At 38.6% G+C, this 23,843-nt stretch overlaps 1 protein-coding gene across 1 annotated transcript; it reads right to left on the minus strand.

Annotated features, from left to right (window-relative positions):
* Positions 1-8,397: 8,397 nt before the first annotated feature.
* Positions 8,398-21,880, minus strand: LOC139728701 (farnesyl pyrophosphate synthase-like). Its single transcript, XM_071639644.1, has 11 exons — positions 21,807-21,880; positions 20,231-20,363; positions 18,840-18,984; positions 17,744-17,884; positions 16,971-17,051; positions 16,059-16,181; positions 14,791-14,879; positions 12,631-12,703; positions 10,925-11,002; positions 10,240-10,374; positions 8,398-8,598 (listed from the first exon to the last, which is right to left on the minus strand). Exons 3-11 carry the CDS (start codon positions 18,966-18,968, stop codon positions 8,398-8,400), a joined length of 1,050 nt encoding a protein of 349 aa, XP_071495745.1. The 5' UTR covers positions 18,969-18,984; positions 20,231-20,363; positions 21,807-21,880.
* Between the last annotated feature and the right edge of the window lie 1,963 nt (positions 21,881-23,843).

Raw genomic sequence — 23,843 nt, forward strand, 5'->3', positions numbered from 1 at the left:
TTCTCCTGCTCTTTTAGTTTACCTCTGAGTTGACAACAGACTTCTTTTTCTGTCACAATGCTGATAAGAAAAAAAAATAAGTTTTTACCTTAACCCATTGAAGACAAGTCCCAAAAATACTTGGACAGGTGTCTAGGGGAATTGAGTGTTATAGCAAAATCTGTCCGCCCTCAATGGGTTAATACCAGCACAGTTCAGCTATTCTGTATGTTTATCATGAAAGGTAATGTGATTATAAAGGTGACTTTATTTAAAGATGATTTGAGAGTGATTGGAAAGGGTTGTGGTCATCTATGCAGCAGCTCTTTACCCACATTAGCTGCTGGGTATGCACTTTTGTGGAGGTTAAAACCAGGGAATATAGAAATATAAAGACTTTTTCAATGACCTAGTTGTGTACAGGAAAACCTCATTTTACAAGTTGCGAGACAGTGCTAATAACATAGTTGTATATGTATACAGTAAAACCTCATGTAAGTCAACATTCTACAAGTTGCAAGACAGTGAAAATATCCTGAATTTTACTTTTCTTTTACAGTAAGTGGATTTGCCTTCTTATCAGTTCAGAGTTGAGATTGTATATCTGATTAAAGCTGCCAATAAACAGAAAGAGTAACAAGAAATATGGGATTTTTTTTATCATACCTTCAAGAATATTTCAAGAATATTTCTAGTTTTGTTACAAGTAATGTATCACTGGAAATTTTTTATCTTGCTCTGTCTGATGTTAGACTTACTTTTAAAAAAAAAAAGTTCAAGAATGCTGCTTAGCCCAGACATTTTGCAATCAAACTCTTGAAATCTCAAAGGGGAAGGCTAGTAACTGATCAGTGGGAATCAGTGGAAATGCTGGGAGTTGATTGTTCCAATCCTTATGGGATTCATTCAAGAGTTCATTGTATATCTATTGTTGTGTGAAAATGATTTGCTTCAGAATGGTCTCATATTCAAGTAATGTGCAGATTAATGCTTCCAGGTTAGCGTCCCTGGTCAGTGACGGAGCATTAAACTGCACATTACTTGAATATGAGACCATTCTGAAGCAAATCATTTTCACACAACAACAGATATACAATGAACTCTTGAATGAATCCCATAAAGATTGGAACAATCATCTCCCAGCATTTCCACTGATTCCCACTGATCAGTTACTAGCCTGCCCTTTCAAAGGTGATAATTAGGTATCCATTTGTGAAGAGCGTTTTACAGCCATCTCAAGTTTCTTGGACTGATGACTTTCATGAGCATGGTGCAAATGTCAAAAGTGCCTCGTTTACTTTTCTCAAATCTTTATCGTTATTGATGTCTGTTTGTAAATAAAAGTGAAACTAGAAATTTTAATGGTTGTCTGCTTGTGGTTTGTTTTCATTTTAACCGACTTTGTCGTGTTCATGTTTCTTTAAAGATTGCAGTATAGACCGATTCTATGACGCGCTATGTGTATTTTTGGCATGGGCAGCGCCATTACTGTGGTGTCTCAGCCGTCCCACTCCCCCACCCCTCTCCCTACATTAGCACGCGCACGGAATGAAAAACTGATGCATGGTTGCTTTAGCCAATAGGCGTCTCGTACTGAGTGCGCGAATGCTTGCTTAGTGCGCGAACCTTTGTTACAAGTGCACGATAAACATGTTGCTCAGGGGTGGGGGAGAGGAGAGGGGGTAGGCTGGGACACCGCAAAATGAGCTAATGGCTGCGCCCAGTGCCACAAATTGTCTGCTGCCCTCAACGAAACCGAATCGGTCTATACATGACAGTCCAATTGTACCCGACAATCAACATACACTCATTGTCTTTGTTTATCACCTTTGATTTATCTGTATGCAATTCTATCAGGGTTTGATACCAACATTCCCTTCCATGTTGATATTCCTTGGTTACTATGGTAACATAAACCCTTAGAGACACTGTTCGTCATTCTGGTGAATTGATTTGCAAAGAAATGATTAATCTGTGCTGATAAAACTGTATGACGATTAGATATATGGGGGAAAATATTCCACAAGACTATCAAGAATGCTGTTCATTACCAAGAATTATTTTTGGTGATAGATTTTGCCGAGCTAATTTAAAGCATCTACTGGATGGGCCACTGCAGAAGTGAAAATTTTCGTGTGAGTAATTTTTTGTGCTCAGCCAGATGAGATTAATTTTGGTGTGTTTTTAATTTGCCAGAATCAGGACATTATTACTGGAACATATGGCATGCAAAAGTATTCACATACATTAAATTTTGTACTTTTATGTTTTGGCTAGCTTGTGGTCACCTAAAATGTGTGCAAATTTCCACTTGTACAGTACTCTATCACTGTATTATTGTCCACAATAACTGATTTCTTCCACTTCTACAAAGTAATGTTTGTATTTCTGTTCTACAAGCATACAGTGCACTCCCATTACAATGAAATTCCGGTTACAACGAAGTAAGATTTGAGGCCGCAACGTTATCATCTCTATATATTTTTAATTGTTTATTAATTTTTTGTTTGGTTATAACAAAATTGCGATATAACGAAAGAAAACTGCCGGTCCCCGAGGACTTTGTGAGAATGGGAGTCCACTGTATGTCTGTTTGCGTCTTTCACTCTGTCCTTTCCTCTGCCTCCCTCTCCTTCTTTTTCCCACACATTCTCTCTCTCTCTCTCTTTATTCGTCTGTAAGTAGTATACAGGTACACTGTGCATGTATTTGGCAAATTTAACCAAAACAAGTGCATAACTGGTGAACCCCTGTAAAACAATGATAGATATGAGATTTTATGACAATATTTCAGTGGTAAAACTGTTATCACTTATTTACTTTATTTTGATGAGATTTTGTTGTCTTTCTCTTTTCCTTCTTTTTTTTTTCTCTTCACACACATATTTTTACTCTCTCTCTCTCTCTCTCTTCCTCTTGGATTTTCATTTTCTGTCTTATAAATTGAAGTGGTCAGTGCAATATAGTGCTAACCCACACTTTTGTCAAAATTGAGTGACATGCATTTTCATAATCCTTATTCTTCACGCTAACCTCGGTAAAAATATCATATCTTAATTCAACCAATAAGATGGTAAAAAATGCATGCATTCATGTTTTATGAATGTATAAATGTATGGACTTTTCGAACATTCAACAGCGATTATCTCATAATGACTATTGTGTGGGTTAGCACTATATTGCACCGACCCCTTCAATTTTGTCTCTGTAACAGCTCAGAGAGACAATGGATCAGGAAATGACATCACAAAGGAAATATCAGGCCACCACTAATGTTAAGCCCTGCCATACAATGTATGGGTGTATTAGACAAACATATGCAGCCATACAAGTTATTACACATGTCAGTATCATGTACATCATACAGCCAAATACACACACTTACATACACTGAGTCATCGTCGCCCCCATGTGTGTTAACAGGTTACTGAAGCAGCTACAGTGTATACGCATCTACTCACGCACAAGTTTGTGTATGCCAAAATACTGAGAAAAACCATCCATGATATTTGTACATGACAATGCATGACAATGACTTGTGGCTTCAAAAAATTGATATCCAGCTTTCAAACATCCTACACTGTAATTCGTTCTTGCACCATACAATAGACTGTCTTGGCAAGTAATAGAATTATTCATTCACTGTATAACCTGTTATTTTCACATACAAATATTTTCGGGAATGAGGAAGTCAAAGACATTTTCGCGAGATTTTGTTTTGCAAATTGACACCGAAGCTATCATAAATGCACTATTAACCTAGCGCTAGGTGAAATTTTCATGTGTTGTTAAAGGGATCGTACAGTTTTGGTTGAGACCAAATTTGGGGTTTTTAACAATTTTTGGTGAAATAATGAGAAACCTCTTATGAAATATCAAAGAGCATGTAATTTTATGAGGAATTCAACGTTTATTTGATGAAAATTGGTTTTGAAATGGCTGAGATATCCAAAAAAGAGCGATTCTAATAAAGTGTGGGACCCACACTTTATTACGATCGCTTTGTTTTACTTTGTTTTTGGATGTTTCAGTCATTCCAAACCTCATTTTCATCAAATAAACTTTGAATTCCTCTTAAAATGGTATGCTCAGTACTATATCATAAGTGTTTTCTTGGTATCTCGAAAAAAGTTAAAAGCCCAATTCTCATCTCCACCAATATTGTACTATCCCATTAAATTCTCGATCCAACTGTGATTTGCAAAATTCATGAAAATCAAACCCTTGTGAAAATAACAGCTTATACAGTAAGATAACATGATTTAAAGATGTATGATTAGCCTCTGAACCAGTCCCCTGTTGAGATTTTGTCATGAGTAATCTCAATACTCCACCAAAAGAACCCTGTATATAAGTCTAGACAATAACAAAGAGTCATGTGATGGCACACTTCTCATTGTCTGCAGGATTCCCAAACAGCCTGCCAGTGTACTAGGTACACTGCTGCCTGTATACAGGTACAGTGCACTCCCATTATAATGAACATGGTTATAATGAAATTTTCCATCATAACAAAGTAAAAATTCAGGTTCCATAGTTATTTTCTGTGTATCTTTATACATGTATGTACTTCAATTGTTCAGTAGTAATTAAATTTTGATAAGTGGACTCCTGTTATAATGAAGTCCTCGGAACCGGCAGTTTTCTTTCATCATATTAATTTTTTTTTACATCAAACAAGTAACCAATAAAATACATAGAGTGGATAACACTGCAACCTTAATTTTTACTTTGTTGTAACCGGAACTTCGCTATAACCATGTTCATTATAACGGGAGTGCACTATACAACGAAAGAAAACTACTGGCCCCAAGGACTTCTTTATAATGTGAGCCACCTGCAATGTATTCTCACATGGCTTGCCATGCAGTAACTATTACATTACATCAGTACGTACTCTTTCCTCTAATGTGCACCATCTCCACTCACCGGTCTCCGGAGAATACTCACTGCTTGATTTCTCATAATTTCTTTTGAATTAAAATACATGATCAGTTCCTTTAAATCTCTCATCCATTCCACCTTGTGCATGACAAAATTCAAGGCATAACACTGCATGCCTATCGCAAGAAAGTTACGTCTTTTTGTGACTGTTTTGTTAGTAGCCCATTTTCCAAAACAAAACAAATTAAGTGGGGAAATGGAATAGCTGGACACTGAAAACAAATCAGCTTCCAACATACCATTCCTGGATGCTTGCATTAATTGCAAGACAAGTAATTTCTGGAATTAGGTGACCGGAGGTAACTTTTATCTCTAAGAAAAAAATAATAACAACTAGAAATGTCGCTATGGCGACTGGTATGCCTCCGCCATAATGCATGATTCTCCTAATAGGTCTAGATAGTACATGTGGACAATGTGTGATTACATTTTCACAAAACCGGCAAAATATTGAAATGACAAGTTTGTCACAAATGTGTTGAATGTTCACCTTACTTGACCTTGGTTTAATTGGATGAATAGGAGAGCATGAATTTGGGGATTTAAGGACTTTAACTTGACTTTGACCCATTCATACATTTATGCATTGAGTAATTTTCATGGTACCGGTATGGAGAAAAAGTGCAATTTCTGTACTGAATAGTAAATTGTTACCATGTACATCTGGCCTTTGACCCTAAAATTCATAAGATAATCACTTTCAGGTAGAACATGCATAAATATGCAGTAAGTTTCACGATAAATTGAGCCACTTCCGAGATATGGAGGAAAAAGTTAGTTTAGCACTTTTACTTGATCTTTGACCTTTTGAACTTTGAGGCAAAAAAAGAAAAAAAAGAAAAAAAAAACTCTCCAGAGAATTTCTATTAGGTTACACATGCATACACCAAGTGTAAAAAAAAAAAATCCTGCTGGCATTGCATGAACATGAGGGAAATAGTAAAATTTTGAAGTGTTGCACTTGACCTTTGACCCCCTGACCTTTGACCCCATGAACCCTACATTCTCTAGATAATCACTGCCAGTCAGTACATGTATATACTATGTTCCATGAAGATACCTTGAACAATTTTCCAATTTACAGAGAAAAAAAAAAGAAGTTTTAATACTTTTTCTCGACCTTTTGACCTTTGACCTTTGACCTCATAACCCAAACTTTCACCAGAGAATCTAAATTGGGTAATACATGTATACACTACGTTTCAAGAAAATATCTTGAGGCATTACATAGATATGGTGGAAATAGTGAAATTTTATGTATTTGACCTAGACCTTTTGACCTTTGACCTTGAGCACGTGCACCCAAAAGTTGATAGGCACAACTTCACCCCCTAATACACATACATGCCAAGTTTCATTAGGATACCTCAACAGGTTTTGATAGTTACCTTGTCCACAAAATTCATTACGGACGGACGGAGAGACGGACGGACGGACGGACGGAAGGACGGACGGACGGACGGACGGACGGACGGACGGACGGACGGACGGACGGACGGACGGACGGACGGACGGACGGACGGACAACCCGAAAACATAATGCCTCCGGCACCACTTCGTGGCGGAGGCATAAAAATAAAGCAAAACAATAGAAACAAGGAGCCCATTTCATAAAACTTGTCATCAGTGACAGCTGTCACATTTCTATGACAAATTTGCTCTCAGCCAATCAGATGCAAGGATTTCAGTAGCTTGTCACATCCATGACAACTTGTCACTAATGACAAGTTTTAGGAAACGGGCCCCTGAGGAATGTTTTGATTTCTCACAAGAAGTATAACCCTAGGTTGGGTGTTGGTTTGACCTCAGAAATGTTGATACCAGATGACATCTTCGCCTTCCAAGGAGAGCTACTGCTTCCCTAGATGATATGTGTCAGGGGTTTCCCCAATCAGGGGTTTTCCCCTATTTTATCAATACCAAAATATTCCACTGGTCAATGAAGACTTCTATGTAATCTTTATTATCAGGATAGCTGATGTTAATGATCGATCTAATCAGCAATATTGCATACATTTATTAATAGTGAAAAATTAAATATGAGGCATACAAATCATATTTGAAATGGCACGTTTGGTTAAAGATTCTAGATTTGTTGTCATGAAGTACAGCTAGTCCACCTTGCCCAAATCAAATCTATTCGGACTGAAGAAATGGCTTCCACTAAGAGGAAATTTGACTTATGAGGGATTAAAGTCAACAGAATATGGAGAGAAGACGACTTGAAACGACCTTCAACTTAGGCGATTATTCAACTGCACTTTCACACACATGAATACACTGTGCTCGATATGGCAATGCTACCCTTGTACAGATGTACAAAGCATTTTCATCGTTTACCCTGAGTTTGGTACCCTATATGAGAAGTTTGTGTTCAGGACTTCAGGACTTGAGTCACAATCAAGTAGCAGAGTTTTTAAAAATGCATTTGAGCAAAATGTGACAAAGTTTAGTAATCATCCAGCAGCAGCTTGGCCCGTTCCATACTGAATTCTGAAATCCCCATAAGGCGCGGTCAGACTGGCAAAAGATCGCGAAGTTTAAGATCGCGATCTTTAAGATCTCCAAGTTTTGCCAGTGTGACCGCAAACTTCCCGCGAAACTTCTCGCAAAACTTCTCGATCTGTTTGCGGGCAGTGTCTCCGAAGCGCAAAGCCATTGTCATGTACAGATGTGCATTGTTACATCACAATCACTAGCCATCGGACGGCGCACTCTTTCTTGCGCGCGTACGAATGGCCCAAACTTCGCGATCTTAAACTTCTCGATCTTTTGCCAGTCTGACCGCGCCTATAGACTTAATACTCGGGCCACCAGGTTCCAGTATTTGGGAATGGGTTAAGACAGTAGCATAGTTCTGATGTTCATACAGCAATTGATATCTTCTTGTGTATCTGTTCCTTTCTGATTCAAACTTGTCTGTTGCTCATGTTTGAAAGCTATCATTTTGAAAACTTTTTATCTCTGGTGTCAATTTTCCATTGTAAAAGGTAGAGAAAAAATAAAAATATGAAGAGATCACTATGAAAATGCCATTCATCAGTTGCCTTCATATTGCATTATGTCATTCTGAGTACAACATACCAAAACTGAGTGTCATCAAAATCTCTGCTCATAATTCTTATCAGCATACATCTAAACCTTCTGCACATAAATACCTGTACAAATGAATTGATGATAAAGTGGATACTGTATACGCCACATATTTAGCGAGTCTGAATTTTCACGAAGCGGAAATTCCCAACGATTTTGCCTGTGGTTAAATTCGCATCATTGGAGTCCCGTACCAAGCGGAAAAGTGTACACACGTAAGTCACATTCATAGCGTGATTAGAGTCAATATTTTCATGTGTCTTTTGATTACGCGAGTAGCTTCTGACTTGTGAAATTCACAAAAATACCAGTAAAAACCTTGTGAAATATTTGGTGTATACAGTATTACATTGACAAGATTGACAATAAATCAACCAAACATCATTTCTTCCTCTTGTAAATCCTGTTGGCGAAAGCGACAAAGATGTTCTTCGGGAGAGAGTGGCAGTGAGCTTCGATCGATTCCATCAGGTCCCGGTAGCTTGTTTCCTCGTACTCACGGTAGACTGCTTCCAGGTCAAGGGTCATGTAAAGTTCTTTGACCTTGGCTACCTTTTCCGGGTCATCCATGCCATAATTCTCCTGTGGATTAACAACAGAGGAGAGATTACAAAGTGAAAGATGGTGTTACAAGATCATTCCTTGCACTACTATTTCATGTTTGAATTATGTATGTTATTTTGTAATGCGCAGTAGAGTATACTCTAATAGTAGCTGCACAATACAAATGTCCTTTATTATTTTTTTTTCTGTAGAGGTGACGTTATATCGTAGGCTTCAATTAAAACAGTGGAACAGTGTGGCAGCCAAGGTATTCATGAAAAAGTACTGGGGCGAATCAAGGACAAAACAGCTGCATGATTTTACAAACACATAAAAAAACAATGCCAAAGGTACAAATCAGGGGCCCGTTGCATAAAAGTTACTATTGTGGTAACTTTGACATCCAATGGTAACTACCATGGCAACAATACTCGACAGCCAATCAAAATCAAGAATTCCATGGAAGTTACCATTGGATGGCAAAGTTACCATAATAGTAACTTTTATGCAACAGGCCCAGGGGGAAAAAAAAAACTGACAGGCTATTAAAGAGAAAGACTACTGGAAATAGATTTTTCACTTAACCTGTTGGGGACGGTTTGATTTTGCTGCAATATGCATTTCCCATAGACACCTGCCCGAGTATACTCAGGACTCGTCCTCAAATGAGATGCACTGCGACCATCACTACCACCGTACCCGGTACTTTACTTTGAAGGAGAGGATACCACTTATGAAAAACAATGGAATCAAAATTACTTTCAAGGGGTAATTTTCATGCATTTTGTGTGATTTTTGAAACTAGCGTAAAGATAAAACTGTGTTTAGGTTTTGTTTGGTATACAAATTTTTAAACACATTAAATCCATCTTGCCCAGCCGAGCACAAACAATCACTCATCCACTTTTACAGGATATAGTCAAACCTGTCTATAGCAACCACCATCTATAGCGAACACCTGCCTATGCGACCACTAAACACAATTCCCCCAAGAGAAAAGCCATGCTAATGACCTTGTCTATAGCGGCCACCTGTCTACAACAGTCACTTTTACCATCTCCTTTGGGTGGCCACTATAGACAGGTTTGACAGTATTAACCCGTTCCTTCCGCAATTCTCTGAGTGCCTTTAATGCCCCCAAACGAGATTCTTTTCGCCCGTCGACAGAGAGGCACACAGGTTGGTAATCCAGCTGTGTGAAGGCAGTCAAGCGGTTCATTGTGTCCCCCTTTCTATGGTCAACTACATGTGCCAGTGAATAATGGAAATATCGATCGGGTGCGAGGTATGAATAGAGCGTGCGCTGATGAGCTCTCAGAATCTTTTGTTCTACTCAAAACCAGGTACCTGAATGAGGTGACTGGGGTCAGCGAACCCGCATTTCTAACTGATCTCAGCCTTGATCATTATGTACATGTTCGTACGAGTTTACAGCAGAATAAGCAAAAAACTAAATCAGAAAATGGTACATAATAGTGTAAAACACCCCTTTTTTTTTTAAACAGCAGGAGAACAAATCCTGATAGAATAAACTCTGATCTTTTTATCAAACCTACTTTTCTGAGCATTTTAACACAAAGAAACATGAATTTAGGCCACTGAAGCAGGCACCCTTGTCTTCATTTTGGGAACCTGGTAAACCAGGTTCCCGTAAGAAACGGGTTAAGGGATTAGACTCACCTCCAGGATTTTTCTCTGATCGGGTGTCACTCTCTGCAAGGCTTGTACCACCAGCCAGCCACATTTATTCTCCTCGATGTCTGTCCCAATTTTTCCTATCACCTCCGGAGACCCGTAGCAGTCTAGGTAATCATCCTACCAAACCACACGGACAGAGGAAAGTTGACTGATGTGGAATTCACCAAGATGACATTCAACCAGTGATCAGACTGGGATCTAAGCTCAGATCCTGCTCATTCACCATATATGGTGCCCTGTACTGAGTACCAGTAAATTAAAAGCTTCTTGGCTACACAAGATACTTGACAAACAAGACTGGCTGATAGATCAAATATAAGACATTTACATGTAGTTTCTGAAACATAGAAAAGCATTATGCAACTTGCCATGCTGGCTTACTGGGTTTGATAACAAAGCTGGTTAACCTAGCACAACCTATTCACAAGGCTGATTAATTTAGCACAATGTATACATTATACAAGGCCAATGATTAGCACAACATAATATCATTTATAAGTGACGATAAAGCACAACATGTTTGCATCAATATGGTAATCATAACTTCAGACTCAAATTAGTTTTCTCTTTAGATTCAAGCTCAATTATTTCTAAATCAACAATGAGAGAAAATTCACAATATCCTGCATGTCAAAAACCATTGATGATGATATGATTGGAGATTTACCTGAACTTGAAAGAAATGTCCCATCTGGAGTAGAATCGTTTTTGCATCGGCATGAGCCTTAGCGTCTGATATACCAACCTGGGAAACAAACACAGAGGCAAGTATGAAATAAAATTTATTCTTATTCCACAAATATGAACTAGACTAGTAGGCCCTATAGCATTTTAACAACATCAAACACAGGTGTTTTCTACCAATGAGCAAAGATTGTAACATTAAAAAGATCTTCTTGCTAGATCTTCCACTAGCTAAATACTTACCAATACCCATTAGAGAATATAAAATCAAAATGTTTGCTCATAGTGTATGTGATCTTTGCCGAGTCTCATATGTTGTAAAACACAATATTTTTGGCGGCATGAAATTTTCGCAAGTTGCCTCTACCATTCAATGCATATAGTGTAGACAAGAACTATCATGCGCATTATAATTTCGCGAAGCTTACGAAATTAAAATGCGCACGAATATTCCTCATGTTACAGAACAGAAGACAATACTATGTAATGTATTTGGCTAAATCTCTAACTGTCCTTCCCTGATGACAAACAGAGAATTTAACGAGAAGAAAACTCTGTTCTCAAGAAACAAATAACAAACTCTTCTCTGCTCCATTCACATCGTTTGGATCCTAGACTGATAAATCTGCCTTCTGTATGGTGGCTTGTTGTTAACTGTACAGTGTATGCTCGGTAATACGGTCGGCCCGTGGCAACAGACAGCTATCTTCCATTCACTCTGCTATGCAGACTGTGCGATCTATCTGCCCAAATGCGAGTTCAGCGGTTTGAACACGACTGCTGCATCATACAGATGAGCAGATTTCGATGACCGTTTTACCCAATAAAACATGCAACATGGTGTATAAGAGGAATAAACCATGAAATTGGTGAGCTTCCCTCGTTCCTTGAGTATCTAGGTGCATGATTTTGTGATCTCTTACAAAGGAAAAAGGGGAATTATACACCATATTCTACTTGCAGTCATCAGGTAAGTGAATCCGCACAGCAGAGTCGAATGAAAGCTATCTGTCTGTTGTGAGGGGCTGACCATATTACTGTCCATACAGTTAACAAGAGGCCACCAAACAAAAAAAGATTTATCTTCTATCTCTTGTAGAGCTGTTTAACATTTTCTTGCATCTCTCATAGAGCTGTTTCATATTGTCACTATCTCTTGTAGAGCTTAATTCTACTCTGAAGGGTGGAAATTTTGTTACTTTTACCAGGTACCGGGCAAGATGAATTTTGCACATTTTTAAGTTTGCTAACTGTCACAATTGAGCCAGCACATAAAACAACCCACTGCTGCAATGGTAGCTCAAGGTTTGGGCAGCACATACTATGGTACAGGGTATTAAACTAGTCTGCATTACAACCTTTTCAAAGATAAAAGATTATATAACATAAACAAGCAAAAAATTCACACACTTTAATTTTGTGCTAGCTTTGTGCTGCAAAAAAGAAACAAACAAACGAATATGTGTAAAAACTTACACTGCACAAAAAATTCCCACTTTATTTTAATACAGTATCTCAAATTAAAAATTTGAAACCGATAACAAGAAAACTTGTTTCTGTGACTCACAGCCATCATAAGGCTTTTAGCCTTGTTAAGATAATTATCACACCAAAGAAAGGCAAAAATCTGCCATCACTCGGTGCAAGACTTGAAAGTCTGAAACAAACACAAATAAATATTGAACTTACCATGTACATGGCTGATGCTACTGGGAGGTAAAATGAGTAAAACGCTGTTTTCCATTTCACAATGGCATCGTACCTGATGTAACAAAAGATAATGTGACAGTGATACTAATCATGTCCATGTAGTCATGAAAAAGAGAATGGAATATCAACAGAAAAAAATCTTTAGCAGTGTGTAAACATTTTTATTTTTATATTCTCTTCATGTTATAATGACATACAGTACTGAGATGACCTACTGTCAAGCTCATTGAGCTTTTTGGTCTTCATTTATTTCTCTTCTTAAAACATTACTTTCAAGCAACCATGGTGAAAGCTGTAATTATGAAATACTTAAAAGTTATGTTTGCCTTTAGGAGCAGTGATTTTAAAAATGTTCAAGATATCACTTTTGATGCATATGTGTAGGTAGTTTTGTCTCACAAAACATCTTACCATATTCACTTTTTGCAATAAAAATTCAATAAAGGCTAAAATATAAGGAGATATCAGTATTTTTCTCATGAAATCGTAACTATAGATGGCTTAGTCTGGAAGCATTTCTATTATAACTATTGTTCACATTTTGTATACTTCAAAATACTTAACATCGATTATACTTGTTCAAATTTTCACATTGGTTGTTTCTATCCCTAACTCACAGTTTAGAACTATTTTGAAGCACAAATGCTGGGTTTTTGTTTCATCTGCAAACGGTAAATTATGCCTTTAAATGAATGTATATTTTGTAATGATCTCTGGTTTCTTTTATTCTGTTAGAATCTGAAATAAAATCAATATATCAAAAGTTTGATAAATCATATCACTTGTTCACACCATAATATACTTGAAAAAACGAGGTGGCAGACATACCATTAATATACTTGACAAAACAAGGTGGCATACATGTCCACAACAGAAGTGAAATTAGTCTGTCAACAATGGTTACTTCATGCGGGTAGGTCACTTTTCATGAAAAGTACACATTCTGTTGACTTGTTACTGACATGTTACAGGTAATACTGTTCCCCCTGCTTTTTGAAAGAGGTATGAAGTTAAAGGGTGTGTACAGTTCTGGTCGAGGTGAGGATTTAGCTTTTAACGTTTTGCGAGATATTCAGAAACCACTCTATGAGATGTCAAAGAGCATGCAATTCTACGGGGTATCAAAAATTTGATGAAAATCGGTTTTGAAATGGCTGAGATATCCAAAAACAAGGTGAAACAAAGAGATCCTAATAAAAGGTGTGGCCTGTAACCTTTTATTATTATCACTTTTTTTATATCTCAGCCATTTGAAAACCAATGTTCATCAAATAAATCTTGAATCCTTAAAATTTGCTTTTTCATATTTCTTTAGAGATTTCTCACTATCTCACTTGTAATAGGAATGTTCAAAACATGAATCCCCACCTCAATCAGTACTGTACAGTCCCTATAAGCGCTCTTTCCTTATGGTAGAAAATTGAAAATATGTTGAATTTTCTTTATATTTTCTTTACAAGGTTATCCACTATGGCATCATGAACTGCAGCTGTCTCCCTATCCAGTCATGACAGCAAAGAAACTTAATTAAATTCATAACTTTTAAATCAAATGTCTGATTTTCATCAAACTTTCACTGATGTGTTCTTCTAATATTGCTGCTTTCACTCAATCCACATTTATATTTTGAGCTTTGGATTCCTTTAACAATATCACTACTCAACATAGGCCTACATATTCATATTATATTCTACATAACATTTTTTTCTCTCTCTCTCTCTCTCTCTCTGTACAATGGAACATTCAGTCGCTCTTTATTTAAAAAATTCATAACTTTTGAATGGATTGTCCGATTTTCATCACATTTTCACTGACGTGTTCGACTAATATCGCTGCTTTCACTCACTCCACATTGAGGACTCCACATTGACTCACCAATTGAGGATGGGATGATTTTGCTTTAACACACATTTCCCACAGACACCTGTCTGGGTATACTCAGAACTGGTCTTCGGTAGGTCAACACAATTATCAGCCATCAAAAGTCGATGCACTTTCTGATTACTGGTTATTTCAAGTTTCTGAGTGTCCAAACTTCATTTTATTAAAAGTCATCAAAGTATCTTATCACTGTACATTCTCACTATGTACTCCCTCTCCATCTCTCCTTTAACCTTTGACCCCTGACCCATGACTGACCTTTGCTGTGTAAACCTGTTGAGATCTCGGTCAGTGTCTGGAGACGTGATGAGGTCCAGGGCTTGACCCACCACTGTCTGGTATGTCACCTATAGGGGGCAGCAAACAAGGTATGAATGTCTCAACACAAAACCTACGATTCAAGCCTCAATGACACCTGTTCATTGAATATTGAGCCAATGTCACACTGCTAGGTAGAGTGCACTGAAGAAAATATGTGTGTACAAGACACAGTTTTCATCGCATCGAGCTTTGCAATCTCGGAGCATGATTGCACAGGCGAAGTGAAGCTTTACCCTAGTAAATTTTGCTTTACCTCGCTATAACAGGTTTGATTAGCTACATTTTTCTATGTTTGGAAATCTCAAAATTTATCTCGTTACAGCAGTTATTTTGTAATAGCCGATCTCGCTATAAGAGTAGCGTTTTACATAGACTTGTGTGGAAGGAAATTTGGGAACGGGAAAGTTTCCTCGTAATAACCGATATCTCGTTATAGCAGTGTTCCCCTGTACTGGTAGTCTCTTTATTGCTCCAAAGTTCAGATTTCTTTTGAACTCTAGTGGTTTTTAAAACCCTAACATAACAACATTTTGTATCAAATATCATTTTACTGGTCCCAAGGAGCTTGCATACAGGGAGCCTACTTTATTTTTTGGGTCCTTCACTCAAATCTAAATAGAATTGATGCATCTGGCCATGTCACTATACAGTATGTTCCCCCCCCCCAAAAAAAAAAAAAATAAATAAATAAATAAATAAATAAATAAATAAAAAAAAAATACAATCAGATTTTTGCATTGATAACACCCAATATGATTAAACCATCTAAATGCTACTTCAGAGTCATAAACATCTTAGCTCTATTTTGCAGAATACCCCATTCAATTTGGTTAAGCAGTCACAGAAAATGAGGATTGTTGTAAAGCATGTCATGAGTCTGACTCTTCCAAGTTTAGCACTTGGATGCTCTTCGAACTGCATTAATGTGTAAACACAATGGACAGAACTTGGAAGGAAGGGATTCCTGATTTGCTCTACAAAAATCCTCATTTCTCTTTGACCACTGAAGCAAATTGAATGGGGTTTTCTGTAAAATGTGGGCAATGAGTTATAGTTTCATACCCTGAAATTGTGTTTGGATTGATTCACTATTTTTAAAGTTATCGTTGCGGAGGGTAACGTAATTTTGGGGGGAGACATACGGTACTTCTACCATAAAGCAGGCAATTGACACAGAGCAAAGCAGAGCTGCATTTCTAACTAACCTCGTGGAAAAGGTCGGTGACGTCCATGTAGTACGGCTCTTGTCTGATGAACCTCTTTAAGAGTTTGTAGATGCAAGCCTCCACATAGAACGAGTCATTGATTGCCACCGTCCCAACTCCTTCCTGAAAAAGACAAAAGTAATGATGATGATCTTAACCAATTGTAGACCAGCTGATATTGCTTCAACACACATTTCCCATAGACAACTGCCTGAGAATATCCAGGATTAGTCCTCAGCGGGTTAATAGAAGATAACAGTATCTACCAGTTTGAAGGTTAGTCCGTAATATACTTGGGCAGGTGTCTATGGGAAACGTGTGTTATGGCATAATCAGCTCGTCCTCAATGGGTTAAGGAAGGGATCATGTATTGTAAAGGTGTATTATTTGGAACAAATTTGGGAAGCCCCGAACCAGGGATACCAAGCTCTCAGAATTAAAGGCACATAGACCCGGCGGGTGCGGGGGCACTGTTGGATGATAGTGCTGATCATCGTTAGCATTCATACAGAGATTGCCAAAGTTGAGCTGTCATCAAGAGTAAAGCGCGTCAGTGTTGCTAGGCAACGTTGCCTTCATTGTCTTCTCTGCGCATCACGCAGTCTGTACTGACGCCAGGGTGCGTGCATATGTGCTTCTTAGCATGTATGACGTCACAAAAGAAGTTTGCTAAAGCTGTCATCATCAGCCGAATCGTGAGCCAAACTGTGATTGGACCACTGACTACAGTGGATCGGACTTCTTCAAATAGCATAGGTCTCTGTGGGAAACTTGTGTCGTGCACCCGCATACACATTCGAATAAACCACCGGGTCTATGTGCCTTTAAGCACACGATGTAGTCATAAGAGCCGGCCAAGAAAGACCTATAATAAAGACATCATGATTAGTCCAGTTCCAGGACATCTCTCACCTTTCTGTACCAGCATGGCTTCCCTCTCCTGGTCTTAGACTGGTCCATCATATCATCTGCTATTAGGAAGTAGGCCTGGAGCTGGGAGGAATAGGACCAAAGCAGATGGGACCAACGTCAAGTTTCATGTCAAAGGTCAAGGCTCTCAGGAATTGAGCAACATGACAAACTTTAGCTCATGGCAAAGTGACAGAACAAGTCAGCTGTCAATCAGGGCCCCATTTCATAAAAGATGTTAGGATAGCAACTCTTGCTGGAATGGCAACTTCCTACAGCAACAGCCAATCAGGAAGCTGGATCTTTGTCATTACCATAACAATTGCCAGGCATTCCAGCAAGTGTTGCTATCATATCAACTTTTGATGAAATGGGGTCCAGATGTCGGGGTCAAATTCTACTCTAGAGTATGCTTATTAAGAAACTTATACACTGCACTTCACATATTATAAATTCATAAATATTACATTACAAATCATAAATTTCATAAACAGAACGCTGATGAGAGTAATTAAAACTTCAAAAAAAAATATGTTTCTTGGTCAGATACTGGTAATAATGACATACCCTGGGCGGCCAACATTGCAATGTGAAAACCAGTGGGACTTGTGTTTATCCATAGTTTAGATAGAAAGACAGTTTTATTCCTTTTAGTATTTTCAGAACTCTACATTATTGTGACTATGTACATTACTTTTTCAGCCGAACAGCAACTGCATATCAAGTCAAAAAGAAGCAGCATAATCTGAAGTCTGAATATGAGACTACTCCCTCACCCATTCGATGCACCAGCCCAGTACCATGGCCTTCTGGACATTGTCTTCGGTCAGTTGATCAGCTGTGGCCAGCTGGCGAAAGGCGTTCACGACTGTGAGGCCGCGGTTCATCTTGCCTCCAGGGACTGTGTACATCAACATCTGAAAGAAAAGCACCAACAATGTATTCTTCCTTTAAAAACAGTCCCCAAATGTGAAAGGCGCTACGTGGATTCAGCATCTGATAGAACTCTGATTGACAAGAATAATCAGATTTATGAAATTCCTTATTTATGTTGATGTAGGGCAATTTGTCAATCAGTCGCAAGGATAATCAAACTAGCAATTCTGTAAGTTCATCAACAGCTCCAAACCCTCCTTACAAGGTATAGGTGTCCTAGAAAAAGAAAATTTCATTTTTTAACAGTAAGGACATACAAATACATTACAAGTAACCGATCAGACAAGCTCTTGAACAAAAGAACACATGAGAACATAATTATGACAACTGATTTTAACCCTAAAAGGGCTGGGGTGGGCTGGGGGGGAGAATCTGCCCCCTAGACATTTTGTGCTATTCTGTAATGCCAGAAGACCTCGTAGGAGGCTTCTTGACTTTTTTTTATTAAGTCTTGCGCAACTTTGAAACCAAATTTGCAACGTCCATGTGTACTTTTAGGAAGCCATACCCATTTTTGTAAGTGTAAGTCATCCCAAAATGAGCACAATTTTGTGACTGTGTGCATATTTCTAATGGAAAACCTTCACTCCCCTCCAGTTTTAGCATAGCCCCCCAAAAAAGCCCAGTCTGATTATGCTTTAAAAAGTAGTGACCATGGCAAAGCAATGACCAGAGTGACCAACAAGGCATAATAATTTTTATCCAATGGCAGTAATTATGTTGTTTATTCTGTCAACATTCAAAGTGATTACAAATCTCATATAACACGGAATAAAAAATATATTTTTTTTTGAAAACAAACAATAAAATCAAGGCCCTAGAGGTTTTCAGACAGATGAGAGAACACAAACTTGACTGATATCTCCACAATGCAGTAGTGTCCAATGACATAACGTCCTGTAACAGTACTCTCAAGCCAAACCATATGAAACTCACATCTCTGAATCTGTTGGCAGCATCAGCAATTTCCGGATTTGCAGCGTCATCGTCCACTAACTCGTCGACCAGATCATTGAAGATCTTCTTAAACTTCTCTACATCTTGAGCACCATTGGATGAAGTCATGTCTAAATAAAATGGTCTGAGAAGGGGGAGGCAGGCAGGGGAGGCAATGTGAAAAAAGTCAGTGGTACGATGGCTCTGCATGGAAATGTGAAAGTTTTAGTATTGACATTTAGTTTGATGATAGACGAGATTTTGAATAAACATCATCTGGAAATGTTAGAACATGATACCCAAAATCACCCTAAGGCTCCATAAGTCCATAAAATGCAGTAAAGTCTGTGTCAATTACACTGTGACTAATAACTTCCTCACAATATTAGAGATTTACTCTCAAAGAGCACTGACTTTGTGTAAGTCTTAGCACATTCTTAACCATGCATACCAGGGCTGAAACTCCTCTACCAACATCACTTCAACATTTGATGATTTTTGTCTATAATCTAACACTTCATGGTGCAAAAAATTTCACCACTTTCCTTCTAAAAGGGACATTCCAGATGATTTATATAATTTAACATTACGTACAAGTAGATTTGTGAAATTTACTGTGGTCCTACAGCAGGCAAACAAACATTCAAAAAAAACCAAACAATAGGTATTAATTCCAGTAATGTAATGTATTTCCATTGCAATACTACTTGCTTTGAACTTCACCTGCGTGGAACATATGCTTTCTTCTTTTGATTCTGCCTCCTTGGGCACCCATCATGTGAAGCTGTTATGTCGTCATCCTTGTTCATTGTGATTTGTAATAAATGTTGAAAGCAATCTTATTCCTCATCCTATTCACTACTGTATACGCCGAATATTTCGCGAGGTTTTTATTTTCGTGAATTTCGCGAGTCAGGTACAGCTTGTACTATTCGCGAAATTAAAGACACTGATCCCAATGTGAATCTGACGTACGCGTGTACACTTCTCGGTTCAGTACAGACTCCACGATCGCGAAATCATCGGGAATTCCCGATTCAGGAAAATTTAGACTCGCGAAATATATGGCGTAGATTTATACAGTACTTAATTCTGAAACTCTGTATCCACTATACCAGGTACCCATTTTAAAGATGCCAGTTGCAAAAGTCTGAAAATCATCCACAGCTTGGAGAGGTGTCTCATTAAACACATTCACCACCTCCAGTACACATTTTTCTTTTGGAAACAAAGAACAGAGAACACAGATGTTGAGAAGGCTGGTACTAGTTTAAAACTTAAGTAACACAACACTTTGGAATCTTGTTAAACTGTTGGATATTTGGTCACTGTTACACTTGTTGGACAAGCTCTTGTCTATATCCTGGTAAACCTATTTTTGGTCATCATACCTTGACTGGCCAGCAGAAGACAAACACCACGGAGCCCTGCCTCGCACAGAGATAAAATGTCTGCAGACTGTCACCTTCGTAGGTAGATTTCTACCAACTGGTATCAGTGCACAAATTCTGGCTGCTCGGAAACCTGGAAAAAAAAAAATAAAACTTAAATAAAATATATTAGTCAAATGGTTTGTGAAATGTTTATACAGTAAAACTCTGCAATTCTACCTCGGTTAACAGTCATTATCATAGAAAGGTAATTAGATAAGGCAGCCAGCAAATTCAACATTGTGAAACATGAATTGGGATGGGGATAGTTAGACTGAAGTGAGTACATACCACACATTAAACTTTAATAAACATGTTTTGATTTAACTTGGCATATATCATTCATGCAGCAGACAATTTAATCTGCGCTTAGAAACATCCATGTAATAAGCACCTAATAAACAAATTATCATTATCATTAGTGGAAAACTGAGCAAAGAAAATGGGATTCCATCGGGGTTCGAACCCAGACCCAAGACCTCTGCTCTGGACGCTAGCGCGGCGGTGCTCTCTACCAACTGAGCTATAGCACTATAGTCTATACTATAGTTCAGTGTTCTTCCCAGAAACCCAGATAGAATTAAGGGTTTTGTTGTGGAAGAACACTGAACTAGTAGGGCTTTCTTCAGGACTAACGTAATAGCTCAGTGGGTAGAACACCAGGCTAGCACTCTACGTCTGGAGGTCTCGGGTTTGAATCCCGATGGAATCCCATTTTCTTTGCTCAATTTCCACTAATAAATTATATTCATTTCTGGTCAGGGTAGTTTTCTTCTGTTTACAATCAAATTATACATATCACCAAAACTAAAGGTTCTACATCAAATCAGACTCTGAGAGCAAGCCTAACCGGCATTGCCATTGGTAAGAGCAGTTACTTACTACGGGGTTAGATCTGCTTACAACAAAAAAAACAGAGAGAGGTAAATCGAAACCCACACTGCCACGTACAGTACAGACCACACTGCAAAAAATATGATTTATGTACCTATTCGGCAAAGTTGTGATTTCAGCAAATACATTCCACAGATTTATCGAGTTGGTGGCACATCAGTTGACAGTAGAGTAAAGAAAGCACTGGGTGAACTTCGGCAAGAAAATGACAACACAGAAAGACCCATACATGATGAAACTTGACCAACGGAAGCAAGCCCAAACTGCCAAAACCAGGAGGCTACGCGACTGCACGACTATCTACGCTTCGATGCAAGCATGAGCGGCGGGGCCGCGCCCGAGGAGATCCGATGATGTAGCCGCTCTAGCTGGCCAAACACACGGGCATGAGAGCTACGGAAGCTTTATGATAACACGCACACATACACACAACACATGTCAACACATGTATGGTGACATTGCACGCACCGACCACCCCGCATCAGCGATGGGGAGAGTGACCCCGCGGCCCCGTAGAGCTACCGCAGTCTACTCAACGGCCTTGCTGCTTCGGTAACACAGATTTTAGAGTAGCTACCTCCCTAAACTAACGATATGATATAAGTAGAACATTCAAACTTTCATAAAATTAGCAAATACTTACTTTTTAAGAATGAAGAAAGCTGCAGATAAACAAAGAGCGCCTGTCTAATGGACCTTTAGAATACAGCAGCCGACATCGTCAGATGAACTTACTAGCTCGTGATTGGCTGAGGACGTGACCTCGCTGATATCGAACGTTGTGTGTGCTGTACAAAATCGCTGCTGATAAAGCTAGCTGTCTCTCCTACACGAACCCATCAATGGCAAACACGAACAAGAACAAGAACAACAAAAGTGGGGGGGGGGGGGGGGACTATATACAGGCAAATCAAAGAACAGTCTTTGCACGAGACGGTGGGTGCAGGCAGCTGCTAAAAAGTGGAATTCTGTGTGTCACATGGAAAATTATAGCGCCAACTACGAGTATAGTTTTGGAGTGACAGCGTATTATGAAGTGTGTAGATGTCATCGCAGGGGTAAATGTCAGGGGACCGTTTCATGAAACTTTTTGTCAGTGATTTACACTGACAACTGTTAAAAGCTAGTGAAATCCTTGCGTCTGATTGGCCGCTGATAGCAAATTTGTCGGTGAAAACCTCCGACGAACTCGTTGATGAAACGCCCCCCTGAGGTACAAAACTTACTCATGGTTTTTTTTCCCACAACCCTTATTGATTGTAATTTAGACTTCTATGTCATAATGAGTTTCCCTTTCTACCTAATATACAATAAACTGAGTAGAAATTAGCTTTACGGATATTTTACTAGTAGTAGGCCTAATTACTGCTCGATGTTTTGCATTAACATTTTGTAAACTACTAGAGACATGAATATCTTTGCAAAACGCGCACTCTTCTCAATTAAATTGAATTTTCATTTTCCACTCATGGGGTGGAACATAGGCGCCGGAAGTGGGGGGGGGGGGGGGCAAAACGCGTTTTTGCCCCCCCCCCCCCCCAAAAAAAAAAAAAAAAAAAAAAAATATATATATATATATATATATATATATATATATATATATATAATGATAATAATAACAAATAAATAAATAAATAAAGACATAAAATAATAAAAAAATATATATATACGATACAAATAGGGAAATTTATTAGCTAAGACTAGTAATTCTAACTCTCATAGTTTAGACATTCGTTTTTCGTTGCGTGTGAGCAGATTATCTCAACCGCATTCAACGGTAACCGTTGCAGATTTTAGAGGCTTTTGGCTATGGAAAATCGTGTAAATATCAAAATGTTAGCTTTAAGCACTGGCGGATTTAGAGGCAGGCACAACTGGCCCATGCCAACCCTCCTTTTGAAGCAAGTTTTTAAAATTCTTCTGTTTTGTAATTTTTATACGTGTGCCCCCCCCCCCCCCCCCCCCCCCCCTCCTTGAGAAAAAAAAAAAAATCTACCATACGTCCCACTTCCACCGCTAGTTGTTACTAACGTGACACCCGACGTAGGTAGCGCTCCGGGAAAATAGTTTTAACCCCCGCCCGCAACGCCCCCCCCCCCCCCCCCTTCTTAATTTCCAAAGCGAAAAAATATAGCTACAAACGGCAGTTTTGGGACTGTAAAATGTCATAATTTTCACGCTCGCTCGCATTCAATCGCTATGCCATTCTCCTGATGTTGTTGCCAGTAATTGCCAGCAGTTGCGCACGGTGCGTCCCCCCTTAATATCCAAAGTGAAAAAAAAAGTATAGCTACAAACGGCAGTTTTTATAGGGTAAATGTCAAAATTTTCAAGCTCGCTCGCATTTAATCGTTATGCCATTGTAAAAGAGAATGTTACTGCCAGTAATTGCCAGCAGTTGCGCCTGGGCCGCCCCCCCCCCCCCTTAATTTCCAAAGCGAAAAAAAAAATATATATAGCTACAATTATAGTACAAACGGCAGTTTGGGGACTGTAAAATGTCAAAATTTTCAAGCTCGCTCGCTTTGCTCGCTCGCATTTAATCGTTATGCCATTCTCCTAACGTTGCTGCCTGTAATTGCCAGCAGTTGAGCCCGATGCGCATCCCCCTTAATTTCCAAGCGAAACACATAGCTACAAACGGCAGTTTTTGGACTGTAGAATGTCAACATTTTCAAGC

Source organism: Diadema antillarum, unplaced genomic scaffold (assembly GCF_040938485.1).
Source record: "Diadema antillarum isolate AM-2024a unplaced genomic scaffold, OU_Dant_1.0 seq00000193_RagTag, whole genome shotgun sequence".
NCBI lineage: Eukaryota > Metazoa > Echinodermata > Echinoidea > Diadematoida > Diadematidae > Diadema > Diadema antillarum.